This window comes from Electrophorus electricus, chromosome 6 (genome assembly GCF_013358815.1).
Source record: "Electrophorus electricus isolate fEleEle1 chromosome 6, fEleEle1.pri, whole genome shotgun sequence".
Taxonomy (NCBI): Eukaryota; Metazoa; Chordata; class Actinopteri; order Gymnotiformes; family Gymnotidae; genus Electrophorus; species Electrophorus electricus.
Window position 1 is genome coordinate 20,018,393 of NC_049540.1, and position 16,184 is coordinate 20,034,576.

A 16,184-nucleotide genomic window follows, 5' to 3' on the forward strand; every position below is an offset into this window, starting at 1 on the left:
AGACGACGGCTGCCAGATTTCTCAGGCCAAGGGAGAGACATGTGTGGGGAGACAGGAAGGTGACAGACACTGCAAGGGAGGGCCACTATATTTAAAGACTCGCCGTCCTCACAGCGCATGCCTCTGTCACTCAGCGGGCAGTCTAATGGAACGCGAGACGAGCGAGACTTTCTGGAATCACCTGTGGAGACCGGAGAGAGGGAAAGCGGGAGGCATAGGGGTAAAGAGGAGGATGGGAATGAAAAGAAAAATTAAAAGAAAAAAGCATTTAAAGACAAAAATGGAAAAAAAAATGGTGGGATGTAGGTGGGATGAAGCTAAAGAAAGAGGAATCCAGCAGCTCTAGGGCAGGGCTTAGTGGCCACAACAGGGTAGGGGGGAAAAAAGCCCCACTAACCCCAAAACGTCCGTTACATAATCACTGTAGCATGCATGCATATATATATATATTTATATATATATAAATAAATGTAAAAAAAAGGGAGCGCTCTAATCCTAAGCTTGCTGAAGAGGAGGGAGGAGAGGCATTGATTCATTCAGAGCAGAGGGGATGGTGGTGCATGGAGAGGGCAGCACACAGAGGTGGATAGTATAATGTGGGCTACTGAGAAATGAGGGCCTTGGCCATGCTATCACGCAGCTTTCATCCCCGCTGAAGACACAGAGGCCAGCTCCAGCAGGGCCAGGAGCGAGCGCACTGGACCTCCGCAATCTCAGACATTTGCACAGGGCCTTCCGGCAGATTCCATCACGGCTGAATATTTATGAGGAAATCCTATTGTTTTTCTTGGTTTCTGGTACTATATATATATATTTCACATGCAGTGCCCTAATGTTTTTATGGATCTTTTTAGATGGATGGTGGCGATCCGTCTTGTGGCTTTAACACAAGTGAGCGCTTATGCAACCTGAAATGGATTGAATTCCCCCAAAGGTATGTGCCCCGCTGGGCCTGCTCAGACGTCCTCTTGGTTTGGCTTAATTGTAGACTGAAATTGATTTGTGCTCTCTCCTCCTTCTCCTCCTCTCACCTCCTTCATTGTCCTTGTTGTCGTCGCAGGAGATCTCCATGGCAACGCTGCAACCCAGCCCCCTCCAGCCAGTGTGGCATTCGCAGTGCCAGCTGTTTTGCCCCATAATGCACTGCCCGTTACCATTGCACAGCCCTGGACACCCATCTGTGAGAGACAAGTGGCGTGGGGGGTGGGGGACAAATCTATCAATTTTGATTTGATTTTCAGTTGTAGCAGATTAAATTTGACACCCCAGAGACAGCAAGCCAAATGTTACAAACAACTTAATTATATACAACACAACCTTGAACACACACACACACACACACACACACACACACACACACATGCTGAGAAAGCTTCATGTCTATAGCCTTCTAGATCAATTTAATGTCCTTAGACATCCCGCAATTACAAAACTACCTTTCATGTATTTCCACAGCCCAGTAAAATTTTAAACTCTGTAATGCCCTACTCTTTTTCTCTATTGGCTGAAGAGCCACTTACTGTAGTTATTTTGGAAAAATCTACTTGCCTGGAGAGCTTGTTAAAATGGAATGTTTCTGAGCGTGGTTGTGTCCCACCAGAGCCCTACTCCAGCAGTTATTGTCTTTAAACAACATGAGAATGGTGGCAGAGAAGAAAGTGGACTCATTGGTATTCACACACACACACACACACACACACACACACACAAAGGCATGCACGCGCACACACACACACACATACACACACACACACACACACACACACACATGTTCTGTGTTAAGCCAACAGAGCAGCCTATTTATATTAGTATTCTGCCAACCTCTGTGCACTCTAGCAGTATAGGCTAGGGCTATTAATATTCCTATTGAGGAGGGGACTGCAGAATCACAAGTAGACATGGAGCAAGGGCCGTCCATTTTCCTTGTTCACAGACACAAAACACTGATAATGTTGGTCCATACAACTACTCAACCACAAAGAACACACGCACACACACACGCACACACACACACACACACACACAAACCCATGCACACACACAAACCCACACACCAGCCAGCAGGGTGGATGTGAAGAAAGGCTTACTGCCCTGATTTTGTGGCTTATGGTGCATTCTAGGATTGGATAGGATTTGTAGGATCCCAGGATTGGAACTGAAGAGTTTTTTACATAAAACATTCACAAATAAATAAAGCTTACCTCAGGTGCTCTACCAGTGTTGTAATTAGTAACAGACTCTGGAAACCAAATGATAGTTTTCCAGATGCTTCATTCACATTGTTCAGATGTGACTATAATTTAAATACTGTTTTTAATTACAACCCATGTTGAACCTCTTAAATAAAACAGAAAAGCAGACTGAGTTATAAAGTGCCCTACGGCTAAACAACTTCACAAACCTGGATCCAGTTAAAATTCACACTCCCAGCACATACTCAAAATCCCACTACTCAACTCACACACTGTTTAGCGAGTGCTCCAATGTATACACAGTGAGGATGCTGTGTGTGTGTGTGTGTCTCTGTGTGTGTGTGTGTGTGTGTGTGTGTGTCTCTGTGTGTGTGTGTATTTACCGATGGTGCAGTGCTCTCCGTTCCAGCCTTGCTCACACTGGCACTTGCCGTCCCTGCAGGTGCCGTGCTTCACACACTGCGGGTTACACAGCCTCTGGTCACATCCAGTACCTGCCCAGCCCTCCTCACAGTGACACACACCGCCAACACACACCCCGTGGCTCCCGCAGTCCGCAGAACACACCTCTGCATGGAGGGAGTGTGTGTGTGTGTGTGTGTGTGTGTGTGAGAGAGAGAGGGAGTGAGAGAGCGAGGGAGAGAGAGAGAGAGAGAGAGAGAGAGAGAGAGAGAGGGAGGGAAGCAGGGTCAGAGAACAGTCAAGTAAAATGAATGCTTTCTCTCAGGAGAGGGAGAGGAAAGATAAGGTAAGAGGAGAAAGACAAAGACAAAGAGAAAGAGAATCAGGGGAGCTGACTGTTAAATTTAGACAGGATAAAGAGAAATGAGACATATTTCATGAGAGAAGAGAGGAGCAGAGAAGAGAAGAGCAAAAGAGAACGGATTAAAAAAACCCAAAACTACAAAGACCTAGTATTTCTGCAAAAGAACTAAGTGAGGCAGAGAGAAGGCAGATCTACCTGTGGAGCAGTCAGGGCCCATCCAGTTGGGCTCACAGGTACAGAGGCCAGTGTCTGCGCTGTAGACTCCGTGCCCGTGACACTGCTCTGGGCACTGTGCTCTGGGAAGGTCACACAGGGAGCCCGCCCAGCCGGGCTTACAGTGGCACTGGCCTGCCACACACGTGCCATGACCCGAACACATGGGGTCCAGACAGTCCACTAAAGGGGGGATGGGGCAGTGGAAGAGAAGATAGTGACAGAGAGAGAGCGGGAAAAAGAGAGACATGGAAATAGAGAAGATCAAATTGAGGCAAAAGGGTGTCCAGGAGAAGCTGAAGGACATCTGTGATGGTTTGAAAAAGCTCTGGAGGTGTTTGTGCTGCTCAGGCCCTGCACATCTCCAGTTCTACACAGCCCCTTCCTTTACCTCGCAGGCACTCATCTTTCACTTCACTCCGCTAAACTCACCTCTGGGAACTCTCCTTTTGCAGAGAGGAGCATCAGCTCATATGAGCAGTGCAGTAAGTGGGAGAGTCAGTTTCAGGCCAATCTTTTAAAAGCCAGATCAATAAGGCCAATTTAATCCCTTCGTAACAGTTATGATGTATGTACCTGCAAGAGTCATTGATACAGAGGAGATATGGAAATTGAGAATCTCATAGGATGAGGGGAATTTGGTGAAAGTGCAGTAAATGTGAAATAGTGTGTCGGTGTGTGTGTGCCTGTGCATGCGTATGTGTGCTTGCTGAGAATCACTAAGGTTAAAGATCGTAGCAGTATCTCTGTCCTACAGAGGTCCGTGTGAACGAGTGTGTGAGACTGCACATAAAAGATGTGTGAATTCCAGTGCATAAACCACACCGCTCAAAACCATGCACTTTTCTTGGGACCTCACCTTCCTCGCAGCTGTCTCCACGGTAGCCGGCGGTGCACGTGCAGGTGCCCAGGCTGCAGGTGCCACGCCCACTGCACTCGGGGTCGACACACTGGCCGGCGGGCACGTCGCACTCCAGCCCCTTCCAGCCACTGTAGCACATGCACACGCCCTTGCTGTATTGCCCGTTGCCGCTGCACAGCACGGGGCAGGCGGCTGCCGGACGGGGATGGCGGGGCGGGAGGGGGGGGCGTGGCCCGGGGCGGAGGAGGAGGAGGAGCCGGGGCAGAGAGGACAGACACTTTTATTAAGGAGAGCTGAGGCGGGGGGGGGAGGTAGGGGTTTGGCGCAGCAGGACAGCAGAAGCTGGTGGATCTGGAGAGCTGCTGCGCATTCGTAAACAGTGCAGGCAAAACAAGCACATCTGCTGCTGGTGGGCAGATATTTATTATTCATGTCGTAATAAATATCAATGTTTATGGCTGTTGATAAGAAAACGTTAAAAAAAAAAAAAAAAAAAAAAAAAAAAAAAGGACACTGGATGTCCCACAATAAACAGTGGCATAGACACAGGCGAGGCATAAACATCCCTCACTGCACTCAAACACCCTGAAACTCCCACGGACATGACACAACCCAAATATGACTAACAGACAATGAATGCAAGTGGCGGAGGCTGGCAGATACGGCATCGACTGAGCCGTGTCCTACAGTTAAAAGGCTTCCCTCCCTCCCAACTCTCCCTCTCCCTGAACCTTCCTTCCTGTGAGACCACGCCGTAACTCAGTGAGATTACTCCAGCGCCACGTGGCTAGTGCGGTAACTGTTAAACGTTAGCTTAAAGCCAGCACGCTGTTCCTGACGCGAGCCACCAGCTTTATTTCCTTCGCCACGGGCTTAAAGGGTGAGTGGTTTCGTTTAGCTTTCAGCTCCCGTTTAAGGCAGCGCTAAGCTACACCTCCGAGCAAACATTATTCCAGTGCAGTGTTTTGGTGTGACGTTTTGAAGCCGGCATCACAAACCAGGGCGAGATTCGTATCGTATTTAAATCTGTTAAAATGCTGTTCAAATACTGTATGCAGGACTGGCAAGTGAAGCACGTGTGCCGCTGAAGGCCGCAGCAGGGAGCTGTGAGAGGAGAAGGTTGTTGAGAGCTGGACGCCGGGGTGGGCCCCACCTTTGGAGCAGTCCATGCCGTGGAAACCGGGGAAGCAGTGGCACACTCCTGACGTGCACTCTCCGTTGCCATGGCAATTCTGGGGGCACTCTTGCACGGAGTCTGGGAAGTGACAGAACAGAAGGACGGAGCGTGTTAATGGCACGCCGTGACTAACGACTGGTAAGGAGTGGGCGGAGCCCCGAAGTTTACATTCCTTCTTGAAACGGGAGAGATTTTATTACAGTCAAGTCATGAAGTCTGTGTATACATCAGTAAATAAACCAGCACAGCCAGGTGCTTTTGGCTTTGGATTAATAACCAACCACATGTTAACATTAATATTCAAGTCGTCTACAACACTGAGCCCGTGCGGTACTCTAATGTTAGAGATGCTGGGCTCAAAGTAATAAAAGTTCTGCTTGTAGACTCGTGATCAATATTCTGCATCTGCCAATGGCAGCGTCAATATTCAATTAATTTCGGCTTTATTTGTATAGTGCACTTTTCAACAGACATTGTCACAAAGGAGGTTCTGCCAGGTTCTAGACTACCAATGCGCAAACGGAGGACAACGGAAGCAAAGACCAAGTGTGTATGATGTGAGGGCGGAGAGCCCTCGGGAGCGGTCCGACTCTGAGTGGAAGACATCCTCCTCTGGGCTCCACGGCAGCGGGGTGCTGGGACAGGAAAACCACAACAACAGGGTAAGGCAGAGTGCCCAATTGCGCGAGAGACAATCTGGTGGGCAGCATTCTGGCAGACAGCCTCATGGCAGACTAGTGACTGTGCTGAACCTATATGGAGTGTTGGATACAAGAGCACCGCGAGTAAGAGGCTCACAGCACAACACCGACACACGGGTGGGTAATGCGGCCCCCCTTAACTTGCGACAGAAGTCTGAAGGAGTGTGTGCGGGCGAGGCTGGTCGTTACGGCATTACGGGGGAAGGGTGAATAACACACGTAAATGGCTCTGAAGTGGTCAAGCAGGTCCCGAAACCAGGAGGAACCACAGCAACGGCAGCACGTTAGAATACGCATACCGGCGTTAAAATCATCATCATCGGTACAATTTTAAGCAATTATCCATTGCTACCAACACTGTGATTACTTTTGCAGTATTAAGGCTCGTTTTAACATTTTTTAATATGTAAGCATATTTTAACAGCATAACACTCAGTAAGTATTCCAGGCTTTTCCCTAATTCAGTAAATGTCTGCATTAAGTCTGTTGGATCAAATGTGCTGTCGAGGCCCCCGGTGAAATCTGTGAACAGTGTGTGTGTGTGCGCACGCGTGTGTCAGCAGCCTTTCCCTGGCTTAAGAAGAAGAGACAGACGTGGAGTGGCTCAGCGCTTCTCTATAGCGCTTCTCTCTGCGCTTGTTTATGGCTAAGAACCTGCTCTGCATTCCAACTGCAGCGCAGTCTGAGGGAAGAGCAGCACAAGTCTATTAGCCACCACTCATCCGCGCTGGGAGTCTAGGACTCTCTAGAAGTACTTACCTACCTCTCCATCTGCATCTCTGTTACTGTTGGTATAAAACACACCCATTACTACTTTTCCCTCAATCTTCCTTTCTGATGAGTCAGTAGAGACACTTGCAGCTTTGTGTAACCAAACGCCCTGCTCAAGCCGCGGGGTAGAAGTGCCACCGGGAGAGCGGGCTGGTACCGAGGGGGGGCATGTGGCGCCGTACCCAGGGCCATGGTGCTGAAGGAAACAGGCTCCTTCTCCTTGCCGTCATTGTAGAAGGCCAGGTGCCACGTGCCGGGGTCCAGGTACTGCACGAAGATGGCCTCGTTTTGCACTACCGTCTGGATGCTGCGGCGTTCCCGTGGAGACTCCACCACGCTCCACTTCTCCTTCCCATCCAGCCGCTCCATATAGTCATACTTGGGGTTGGGGGGAGCAGAGACAAGAGAGACAAGATAAAGAATTAGATGGATGCAGGTAAGGGGGAAAAACAAGATTTAAAAAAGGCTTGTGCAGAAAGCAGGAGAGAGAAAGAGAGAGAGAGAGAGAGAGTGGAGTTTATATTAGGTACACTTGCTCAACTGCTCGTTAATACAAATATCTAATCAGCCAATCATATGGCAGCAACTCAATGCATTTAGGCATATAGACATGTTCAGGTCGACCGGCTGAAGTTCAAACTCGGCATCAGAATGGTGCCTTTCTTTCGAAAGGTGATTTAAGAGACTTTGAATGTGGCATGCTTGTTTGTGCTAGACAGGCTGGTCTGAGTATTTCAGAAACTGCTGATCTACTGGGATTTTCATGCCCAACCATCTCTATGTTTACAGAGAATAGACCGAAAAAGAGAAAATATCCTGTGAGCAGCAGTTCTCTGGGCAAAATGCATTGTTGATGCCAGAAGTCACCGGAGAATGAATGGGCAGACTGGTTTGAGCTGATAGAATGGCAACAGTCAAATAACAAACTCAAATAACCACTCGTTACGAACGAGGTATGCAGAAGAGTATCTCTGAATGCACAACACGCCAAACCTTTAAGCAGATGGGCTACTGCAACAGAAAACCCTACCGGGTGCCACTCCTGTCAGCTAAGATTAGGCAACTAAGGCTATAATTCACACAGGCTCACAAAAATTGTACAACAGAAGATTGGAAAAACATTGCCTGGTCTGATGAGTCTTGAATTCGACATTCAGATGTTTGGGTTTGAATTTGGCGTAAACAACATGAAAGCATGGAACCATCCTGCTTGGTATCAACGGCTCAGGCTGGTGATGGTGGTGTAATTGTGTGGGGGAGAATTTCTTGGCATACTTTGGGCTCTTTAATACCAGCTGAGCATTGTTTAAACACCACAACCTACCTGATTGTTGTTGCTGACCTTGTTCATCCCTTTAAGACCACAGTGTACACATTGTCTGATGGCTACTTCAATGTCACAAAGCTTAAATAATCTAATTTCAACTAATGTCTTGAACACTACAATGAGTTCACTGTATTTGAATGGCCTCCACAGTCCCAATCCAATGGAGCATCTGTGGGATGAGGTGTAACAGGAGATTCGCATCATGGATATGCAGCCGACAAATCTGCAGCAGTTGGGTGATGTTATCATGTCAATATGGACCAAACTCTCTTTATATATTATAAAATATAATATATAATATATAAGTAAAAGTTGTGGTTTCCAGAAAACACAACATAAAACATCTACTAATCTACTATTTTTAATACAGACCTTCTAGAACTTCAGAAGCTCCTTGCTTGTGCAAGTGATGAAGGACCTCTGTTCAAAAAATTCTGCTTCTCTGAAAACCTGGTGTACTACTCTGCAAATTTTTTACTTCCCTACATCTTTAACTGCAATACAGTGCACTTACCCCTGAAACATGTATACTGCAAGGACATTGGAATGTCATTTGGGCTGCAGAAGTGTGGTTGAATGATACTAAAAAGAGGAACAGTGATCAGGGCCGAGGGAACTACCACAGAGCCACATAACAGACCTGGAGGACGGCTACAAATATCTGGGGATTCTCACACAGGAACCACGAGGAAGAAACGAGAAGGACAGCAACATCCACAGGGTAATGCAGGTCCTGAAGAGTCAGTTGAATGGGAACAAGATCAAAGCCGTAAGCACGTACCTACTGCCAGTCATCAGACACCCAGTGGGCACAATAAACTGGCCAAGGGAGGAGCTGGTGGTAGCAGCCAACGTCAAGACCAGAAAACTCCTCACAGGGAACTCCACCCAAGATGCAGCAATCAAAAACTGCATGGTAGTTGGAAGGAGGGGGGAATGGGCCCAGAAGTGTTAGATCTACTGTCTCCAGATCCAGACAGATAAACAAGCAGTGTCAAACCAACCAGACACTGTGATGGAAGATAAGATGAAGAAAACAGCCACGGTAATAGATGTGGCAGTCCCAAGTGCAGAAATCCAAATGACGGAATATGAAAACAGGGAAAAAAAAAAAAAAAATCAGGCACTGAAAGGAGACGTATAGAGAAAGTGGAAATTTAACACCAAGGTTGTCCCAGTGGTGATGGGGCCACTTGGGGCTGTGAACCCTAAGCTGGAGTGGCTCCAACAGATCCGAGGAATGACAACATCAATCTCAGTCCAGAAGAGTGCAATCCTCGGAACAGAAAAATACTGTGCCAAACACTCAATCTCTCTCCCTTTTTTTAATATATATATATATATATATATATATATATATATATATATATATATATAAAATAAAAATTTGGTCTTCAAGCTCGGGTCCTCTACCAGAGACCTGCGTAGTATCTTAGCTGTACTCTGCTGTACAGATCTCGGCTGTTGTTCCTATGATCTGTTGGTGTCATTCTCCCAGTCTGTGGGTCACAGCCCCTAGTGCTCCGATTACCCCAACAACCACGGTTGCCTTCACCCTCCCTATGTTCTGTGGTTATTCTTTCAGCCCTTGGCATTTCCCAAGCTTAAAGCATGTCATAGGAGGCAGGTGCTGGGAGTGGGCTCCTACGTGGCCTACCTGGGCGTGGGAGGGGGGCAGGCCCTTGCGCATGTAGACCCCGAACAGGGCGTCCTTGCCCAGGGAGATGTTGAACTTGAGGAAGTGAGGCTGGCGCAGGTGCAGCAGCGAGCGCCAGAACACGCCAGGGGGAACCTCCTGACTGACACGTCGGCCCACCTCCAGCTCACCACTGTTTATACTGCTGTTCCTCAGCAGCCATGGGCCTGGAGGAGGAGAGAGAGAGAGAGGTGAATATTGTCTCTGAGTTATAATTGTAAATTATTTAGTAAATACTGCACTCTTTTGTCCTATTTCCTGTTTTTTGTTCATGCTAGGGAGGAACTACAAAAAAAAAAAAAAGATGCGATACAGAAGTAAATGGATGAGACAAAGGCAAAGTGGGCAGAGAGGAGGAGAGTTGAGAGGGAAATGAGAGAGAAGTTTCTGCTCCATCTGAAAATATTTGCAGAGAGCCTGAGCAGGAAGATCAACACGTTTTATCCCACAGAGGCTGTGCTCTGTGCTAATGAGTCTGCTGTGTGGGTTGCCAAAGCCATCAACCCATTTCTCCCAAGAGAGTGTTGTGAAGCATCATGGAACTGCCCACAAACACACACACACACACACACACACACACACACACACACACACACACGCTCCTCAGAGAGAGAGAGTGAGTGAGCGAGTTCACAGGTAGGAAGAGAAGGAAAGGAGGTGACTCTGCTGGCCCTCCACCTGTTAGGCTTTGTTCTCCAGAGAAAGGCAGACGGCTGTACTGCCTGTGTGGCCATGTCACAGCAACCCCCAGTCAGCTCGGCAGCACACTGGCCCTGACACACGCTCACGCACAAACACCCACACCCACACGAACATGCATGCCCACTCTCGCATACACAAACACAAACACACACACACACATTTAAAAAGGTAAGGTAGTAGAAAAGCTCTTAAGACACAGTAAAACTATTCAGTTTACCCCAGTGGTTCACGGAAACATTTGTCTTGATTCATTTATTTTTGTAGCCCTAAACTAATTTATTTGTATGTTGCACTTATCAGTACAAGCTAAACTAAATTAAATGAGGCCAATTTGAATGTCTCAAGGCAACTGTTGTGTATACACCATTTGAGAAAACTCGACTAATTTGATTTTACAGAGCGTACATAGGTATACACGAAGTGTCATGCATGTGAACATGTGCGCGTACGCACACACACACACATACACACACACACACACAGACACAGGGTCTAGCTGGTATCTGTTACAGCCCTCTCTGTGTTAACTGTCAGTCCACATGTTGTTCTCTGTGTTTTATGTGCATTGATAAGCACAGACTTACTGTTTCCCTGCCTGGAAAAAAGCTCCCCCTGCATTTAAACCAGAGAATGAGTGATAGAGAGAGAGAGAGAGACACAGGCAGACAGACATATATGGAGAGAGAGAGAGAGAGAGAGAGAGAGAGAGAGAGAGAGAGAGAGAGAGAGAGAGCGAGGGTTAGTAGAGCAAGAGAAACAGCAGGGAGCAGGGTTTCTATCCCTACACTGATCAGTCTTCATCTGTGCTACAAAACACATACACACACACACACACACACACACACACACACACACACACACACACACACACACACACACACACACACACACACACACACACACACACACAAACAGTTGTGAGTGACAGGCCTGTTAAATGCTGCTCTGCTTCTCAACCAGTAGGAGCCTGCTCCAGCCCCTCTCATTAACACGGACACAGACATGCTCCGAAAAGAGAGAGAGAGAAACGGAGGGTGGGACAGAGAGAGTGAGGGAGCGGGAGAGAGAAACAGAGAGACAAAGAGACAGAGCAAGAGAGAAGGAGAGAGAGAGAGAGGGAGGCAGAGATGGAAGGCGAAAAAGAGAAATTGAGGCAGTATAAGGGGAGGAGTTTCTTGCCCTGCATGTGCGATAGCTCAGCAGTCGCACTACTGACATGAGCTTAGCCGAGCAGAACCGCTCCCCTCACAGCCAATAAACCCTCGGCTTGTATCCCCCCGGCCCAGGTCCTCCTCCTCCCCCCTCTTCTGCCTTAGACCCAGACTGCCTTCACACTGTCCGTAACACAGCGCCACTCAAACCAGTCCGCTGGTAATGCTCTAACTGGAAACGTGCTGCACACAAAGGGCTCATAAGCACTAGTGTAGACTGCTTCCCTACTGGAGTCCTCAAGTGTGACTGTAACAATGAGAAGAACCGAAATGCCATACAGGCAGATGTAGAGGACGAGGGTGTGGAATTGAATGGGCAGATCCGTAACAGGTGGAGCGTCTTCAGCACACAATAAATAACTGTAATTTGACTCTGTTGGCACTGTATGTGCACATGTGCATCAGTAGTGTGTGTGTATATATGAGTTAGTAGTTTGCGTTTGGGTTAGCAGTGTGTGTATATGTGTATCTCTACATCAAAGCATTTTCAAACCTTTTCACCAGATTGTCGGATAAAACACTTTAGAGTGAGAATCCGTGAGTATGAAAGATATATATATATATATATATATATATATATATATATATATATATATATATATATATATATATATATATATATATATATATATATATATTCAGAGAGAGGGGGAGAGATATTCATAGAGAGTTCCTATTCCCCAAACCCATTTCACACACCGTCTTCCTGCCCACATCACGCCCACATTCCACTGATTCTACACAGGAGATCTCCATTCCACCTCTCAACAATTATGACACACTCACTCACTCACTCACTCACACACTCCATGGTTGCTCCATTTGATGAGTGATTGGGCTCACTAACAATCTCCCCAGTGTCTTCCTTTGTGGGAGGATTCATCTTAAGAGATTAGACGGAAGAGCAGCTCAGTGGTGTGTGTGTGTGCGTGCGTGCACGGACATGCATGTTTGTGTGCACAGTGATCAATGTCAGTCCTTGTTTATGGTCAGTGGGAGTTGTCCAGTCCTGGGTGCTGAACAGGGAGGTTGCAGCAGGAGAGATCAGTCATGTGTGGGTGAGCCCCACGCCTCCACCAACAAGACATTGAAAAGCAAAACAGCTGAAGAAGTGCGATGGGGACATAAGGCCCAACTGCTTCAGTTCTCCATCAAAACAAACAGAAAGTCACTCATGACTGTGAGGCATCAGGCTGGTTTTGCCCATTCCTACACTGACCCTGCCTTCAAAAGGTCCTGCGCCACACAAATCCCACACTATCCGCATTCAGTCTTAAGACAGCGCACGGATGCACGCACACACACACACACAGAGGCTGTCTGTGCGTATACACCCACACACGCACATCAAGTTGGCTTCTGTATGAGGCAAACGTGTGCACATAGGAACTGTCCTTCATGCTTAACTAACACCAGCTCCTAGCAGCAATATTCTAAAATATCCAAAGAGCCATTGCAAGCCTTCCATGTGTGCTGAGTCAACCAGCTTTCCATGATAAGCTGTTCCAGCTGGTGGAATGGCACTGACAGAAGTGGCATGTGGTCTGTTCTTACCTCTGCCTCCGGAGGGCACTGTTGCCACGTCGCCGGTGCCAGGGATGCCCGTACTGAGGCCAGTACTGACAAGGTGCCCATCTGTAGGCTTCAGACGCCAATTCAGCCCAAGCAGATTGAGAGCTGGAGGAGAGAGAGAGAGAGAGAGAAGGAAAGAAAGTGAAACAGAGATAGAATGTCAGAGTGAAGGAGTGACAGTGAGTGTAAAAGAGTGTGTAAGAGAGTGAGAGAGACAGAGAGAGAATGAGTGAGAGATGTTCACCGAACTTAACGGTATATCACACCTCCAAGCTATGGCATACAGCACCTCCAACTCAATGCGAGAGCAAAAAGTAGCTACAATACCTGGTGCTGGCTCGCACGCACGCATACACACACACACACACACACATGCACTCACACACACACGCACGTACACACACACAGTTCAGGTGAGCCCACCGGGGGAGAAGCGGCCGTCAGTCCAGACAGGGACGCATCAGCCTCTCCCCCGATGACTCATTCCAAGAGCGTCCGCCAGGAGGTTGTCAGGCGCTCCATGACGGTGCGTCACCAACAGAGCAGCGGTTATCTCCAAACACCGCAGCAAAGCGCCACGGAGGGGGGAGCAGGAAATTGCCTCGCAAAAGATGAAATTAGTTTTTAAGTGGCAGACAGACGGCAAGGATATGCTCTGTGCTTTTGTTGTGTTTTTAAAATTTTTTTTGGCAGAGGCCCTGATGTGGTTCTTGTGCTTCGACGTGAACCCTGAAGGAATTTCCCACTCTCAGTGCACAGTGCACATGGGTCTAATGGTGAGGTGCAGGCCTGGTGCAGAATGATCGCCTAGCAACTGACAAATTTGGATGCAAGCATGATGATGATGGCAGAGATGTACTTCTGAGAAATGATTTAAGAGGAAACAGCAAACAAGTGAGGGAGAACAGGTTAAAAAAAAAAAGGATTTCAGTCATCCACCCACACACATACCTAACACACACACCTCTGAGAGAAGATGCCGATGTCTGCAGTCTTAGCGATAATGACTCACCTTCGTCCACAGTCCTCCATCACCCCTAAATCTCATCCCCACAAAATCAATGCCCTCCTACTCCTCTCCTTCTCTCTCTCCATCACACACACACACACACACACACACACACACACACACACACACACACACTAGAATGGATGCAGCAGGCTAAAGGCCCTCTTATCATTCCTGTGTGAAATGTCTGCTCAGGCCAAAAGAAAGCGCTGACTCCTCTAGCCTATCTACTGCTCTGCTGTCAGCTACTCTGTTGCTCACACACACACACACACACACACACACACACACACACACACACACACACCCCTTTAGTGCTCATCACCCCATCTTATCTCTCAGTCTTCTAATCAGTCTTATCTTTCACTCTATCGCTCCCTTCTCCCTTTCTTTTCCCTTCACCTTCACTTCTCCTCTGTTTTTTCTTCCTTCCTTCCTTCCTCTCACTTCTGCTCTTCTCATCTGCGACATCTCTCTCCCTCTAACGGCACAGAGGGGAACGATGGGTTTGTGTGCTGTAGCAGTTCATCACCCACATACTGACACGCAGATGGTAGCCACTGAAACTGTTCTCAAAGCGCCAGGCTGCAGCTGGACCCCCGGCCCCCGGCCCCCGCCCCCCCTGCCCTGACACCGAGCGAGGCCTCCTCAATATTCACTGCACACAACGGCCACTAACGCCACAGTCTCCCCTCCAGGTGGGCAGGCTTACTGGGGCATCTGTGCATGGCGTGATTTCACTGTGGCGCTCGGGCGTGAAACTGCCGCTCCTCGTGAGCTACGGCCGACGGCGGTGAGTCCAGCCGTCGCCGTGCGCATCTGTTTATTGACCTCGCCTGTCCAAATGGGCCGAGCCCTCTTCTCCCAAAACCAGTCCAGTTGGAGCCTGTACAGACTGGGGAAGGGAAGACAGCTCGGATCCCTGCAGCTGGAAAAACGCTACTGAGGGTGTACGCCCTGCTGGCCTGTAGGGGGCAGTGTGACGGGCATGACGGACCAGAGATGGACAACAAGGCCCTGACCACTTCTGCACGTGGACAGACCCAGACAGGTGGAGGGAGAGAGAGGGTGTGACCCTAGTTTTCCATCAACATTTGCATTCTCGCTTTTTTACTAAGCGAGTGGGGGGGAAGCGTGCGGGATGCTTAATTAAACTTGTATGCTCGTTACCAGTAAGACCCAAATTATTCAGTACTTACACCCTAGTGTTTATGCCACCGTGGATAATTAATAAAATGTGGCAAACGGACTAGGGGTATGTGAAACATGTTTACACACATATACACACCCACACCCACGCAAACGCACACACACAGACGCACACACACAGACGCACACGTGCTTGCGCGCACACACACAGGCACGCACACACACAGGCACGCACACACCTCTTTTAAATCACAAAAAACCCTACCCAAGTAATCTGCCAACTAGATAGATGAAATAAATATACAAAACAAACAGGTAAACAATTAGACAAACAGATAAACAATCAGTGGAAGGGCTGGCCGTTCCCGGCATGGCCCCCCACTGGAGGCATGCAGCCAGGTAGTGCTGGTGTTCAACTCAGAGTCGCTTGATTGCACTTAGCCCAGCTAATTACATCTGGGGGAAAACTTCGACAAACTCATTTTAAGCCTGGGCAATATGCATGAATTATTAAGAGGAAATGTGTTAGATGAGAAATTCATGAGATGGTGCAGAACACTTTATGTAATCTCTATGTATAATTCACTCCTTCAACAAGAAGTAGAATATTCTCTTCAGAGATGGGGGGCGGGGAGATGGAGAGATGGATTGAGGCCGATGAGAGGAGAATCCCACCCTGTTTCATGCAAGGACAGACTTTTACTTAGCTCGTCAGCAAACGGAGCATTCTGATGGAACACAGGGTTGCAGTGCGTCTTGCTCAGCCTGTTGAGCGCGGGCGCGGGCGCGGGGCTCCAATGCCGTCACCCTTCAACATGTGTTCTACGACCCATTTG

At 48.2% G+C, this 16,184-nt stretch overlaps 1 protein-coding gene across 3 annotated transcripts in view; it reads right to left on the reverse strand.

The window, feature by feature from the left end:
* Positions 1-16,184, reverse strand: part of si:ch211-12m10.1 (teneurin-2) — a 69,297-nt gene that overhangs the window by 14,026 nt on the left and 39,087 nt on the right. For 2 of the 3 annotated variants that reach the window (XM_035527055.1, XM_035527054.1), the window contains 8 exons: positions 13,173-13,295; positions 9,667-9,872; positions 6,865-7,060; positions 5,187-5,288; positions 4,031-4,225; positions 3,154-3,354; positions 2,576-2,761; positions 1,032-1,178 (listed from right to left, as the gene is read on the reverse strand). In XM_035527055.1, coding sequence (XP_035382948.1) covers positions 1,032-1,178; positions 2,576-2,761; positions 3,154-3,354; positions 4,031-4,225; positions 5,187-5,288; positions 6,865-7,060; positions 9,667-9,872; positions 13,173-13,295 — 1,356 coding nt within the window. The remainder of the gene's footprint in view (positions 1-1,031; positions 1,179-2,575; positions 2,762-3,153; positions 3,355-4,030; positions 4,226-5,186; positions 5,289-6,864; positions 7,061-9,666; positions 9,873-13,172; positions 13,296-16,184) is intronic. The other variant, XM_027000091.2, reaches the window with a different exon arrangement.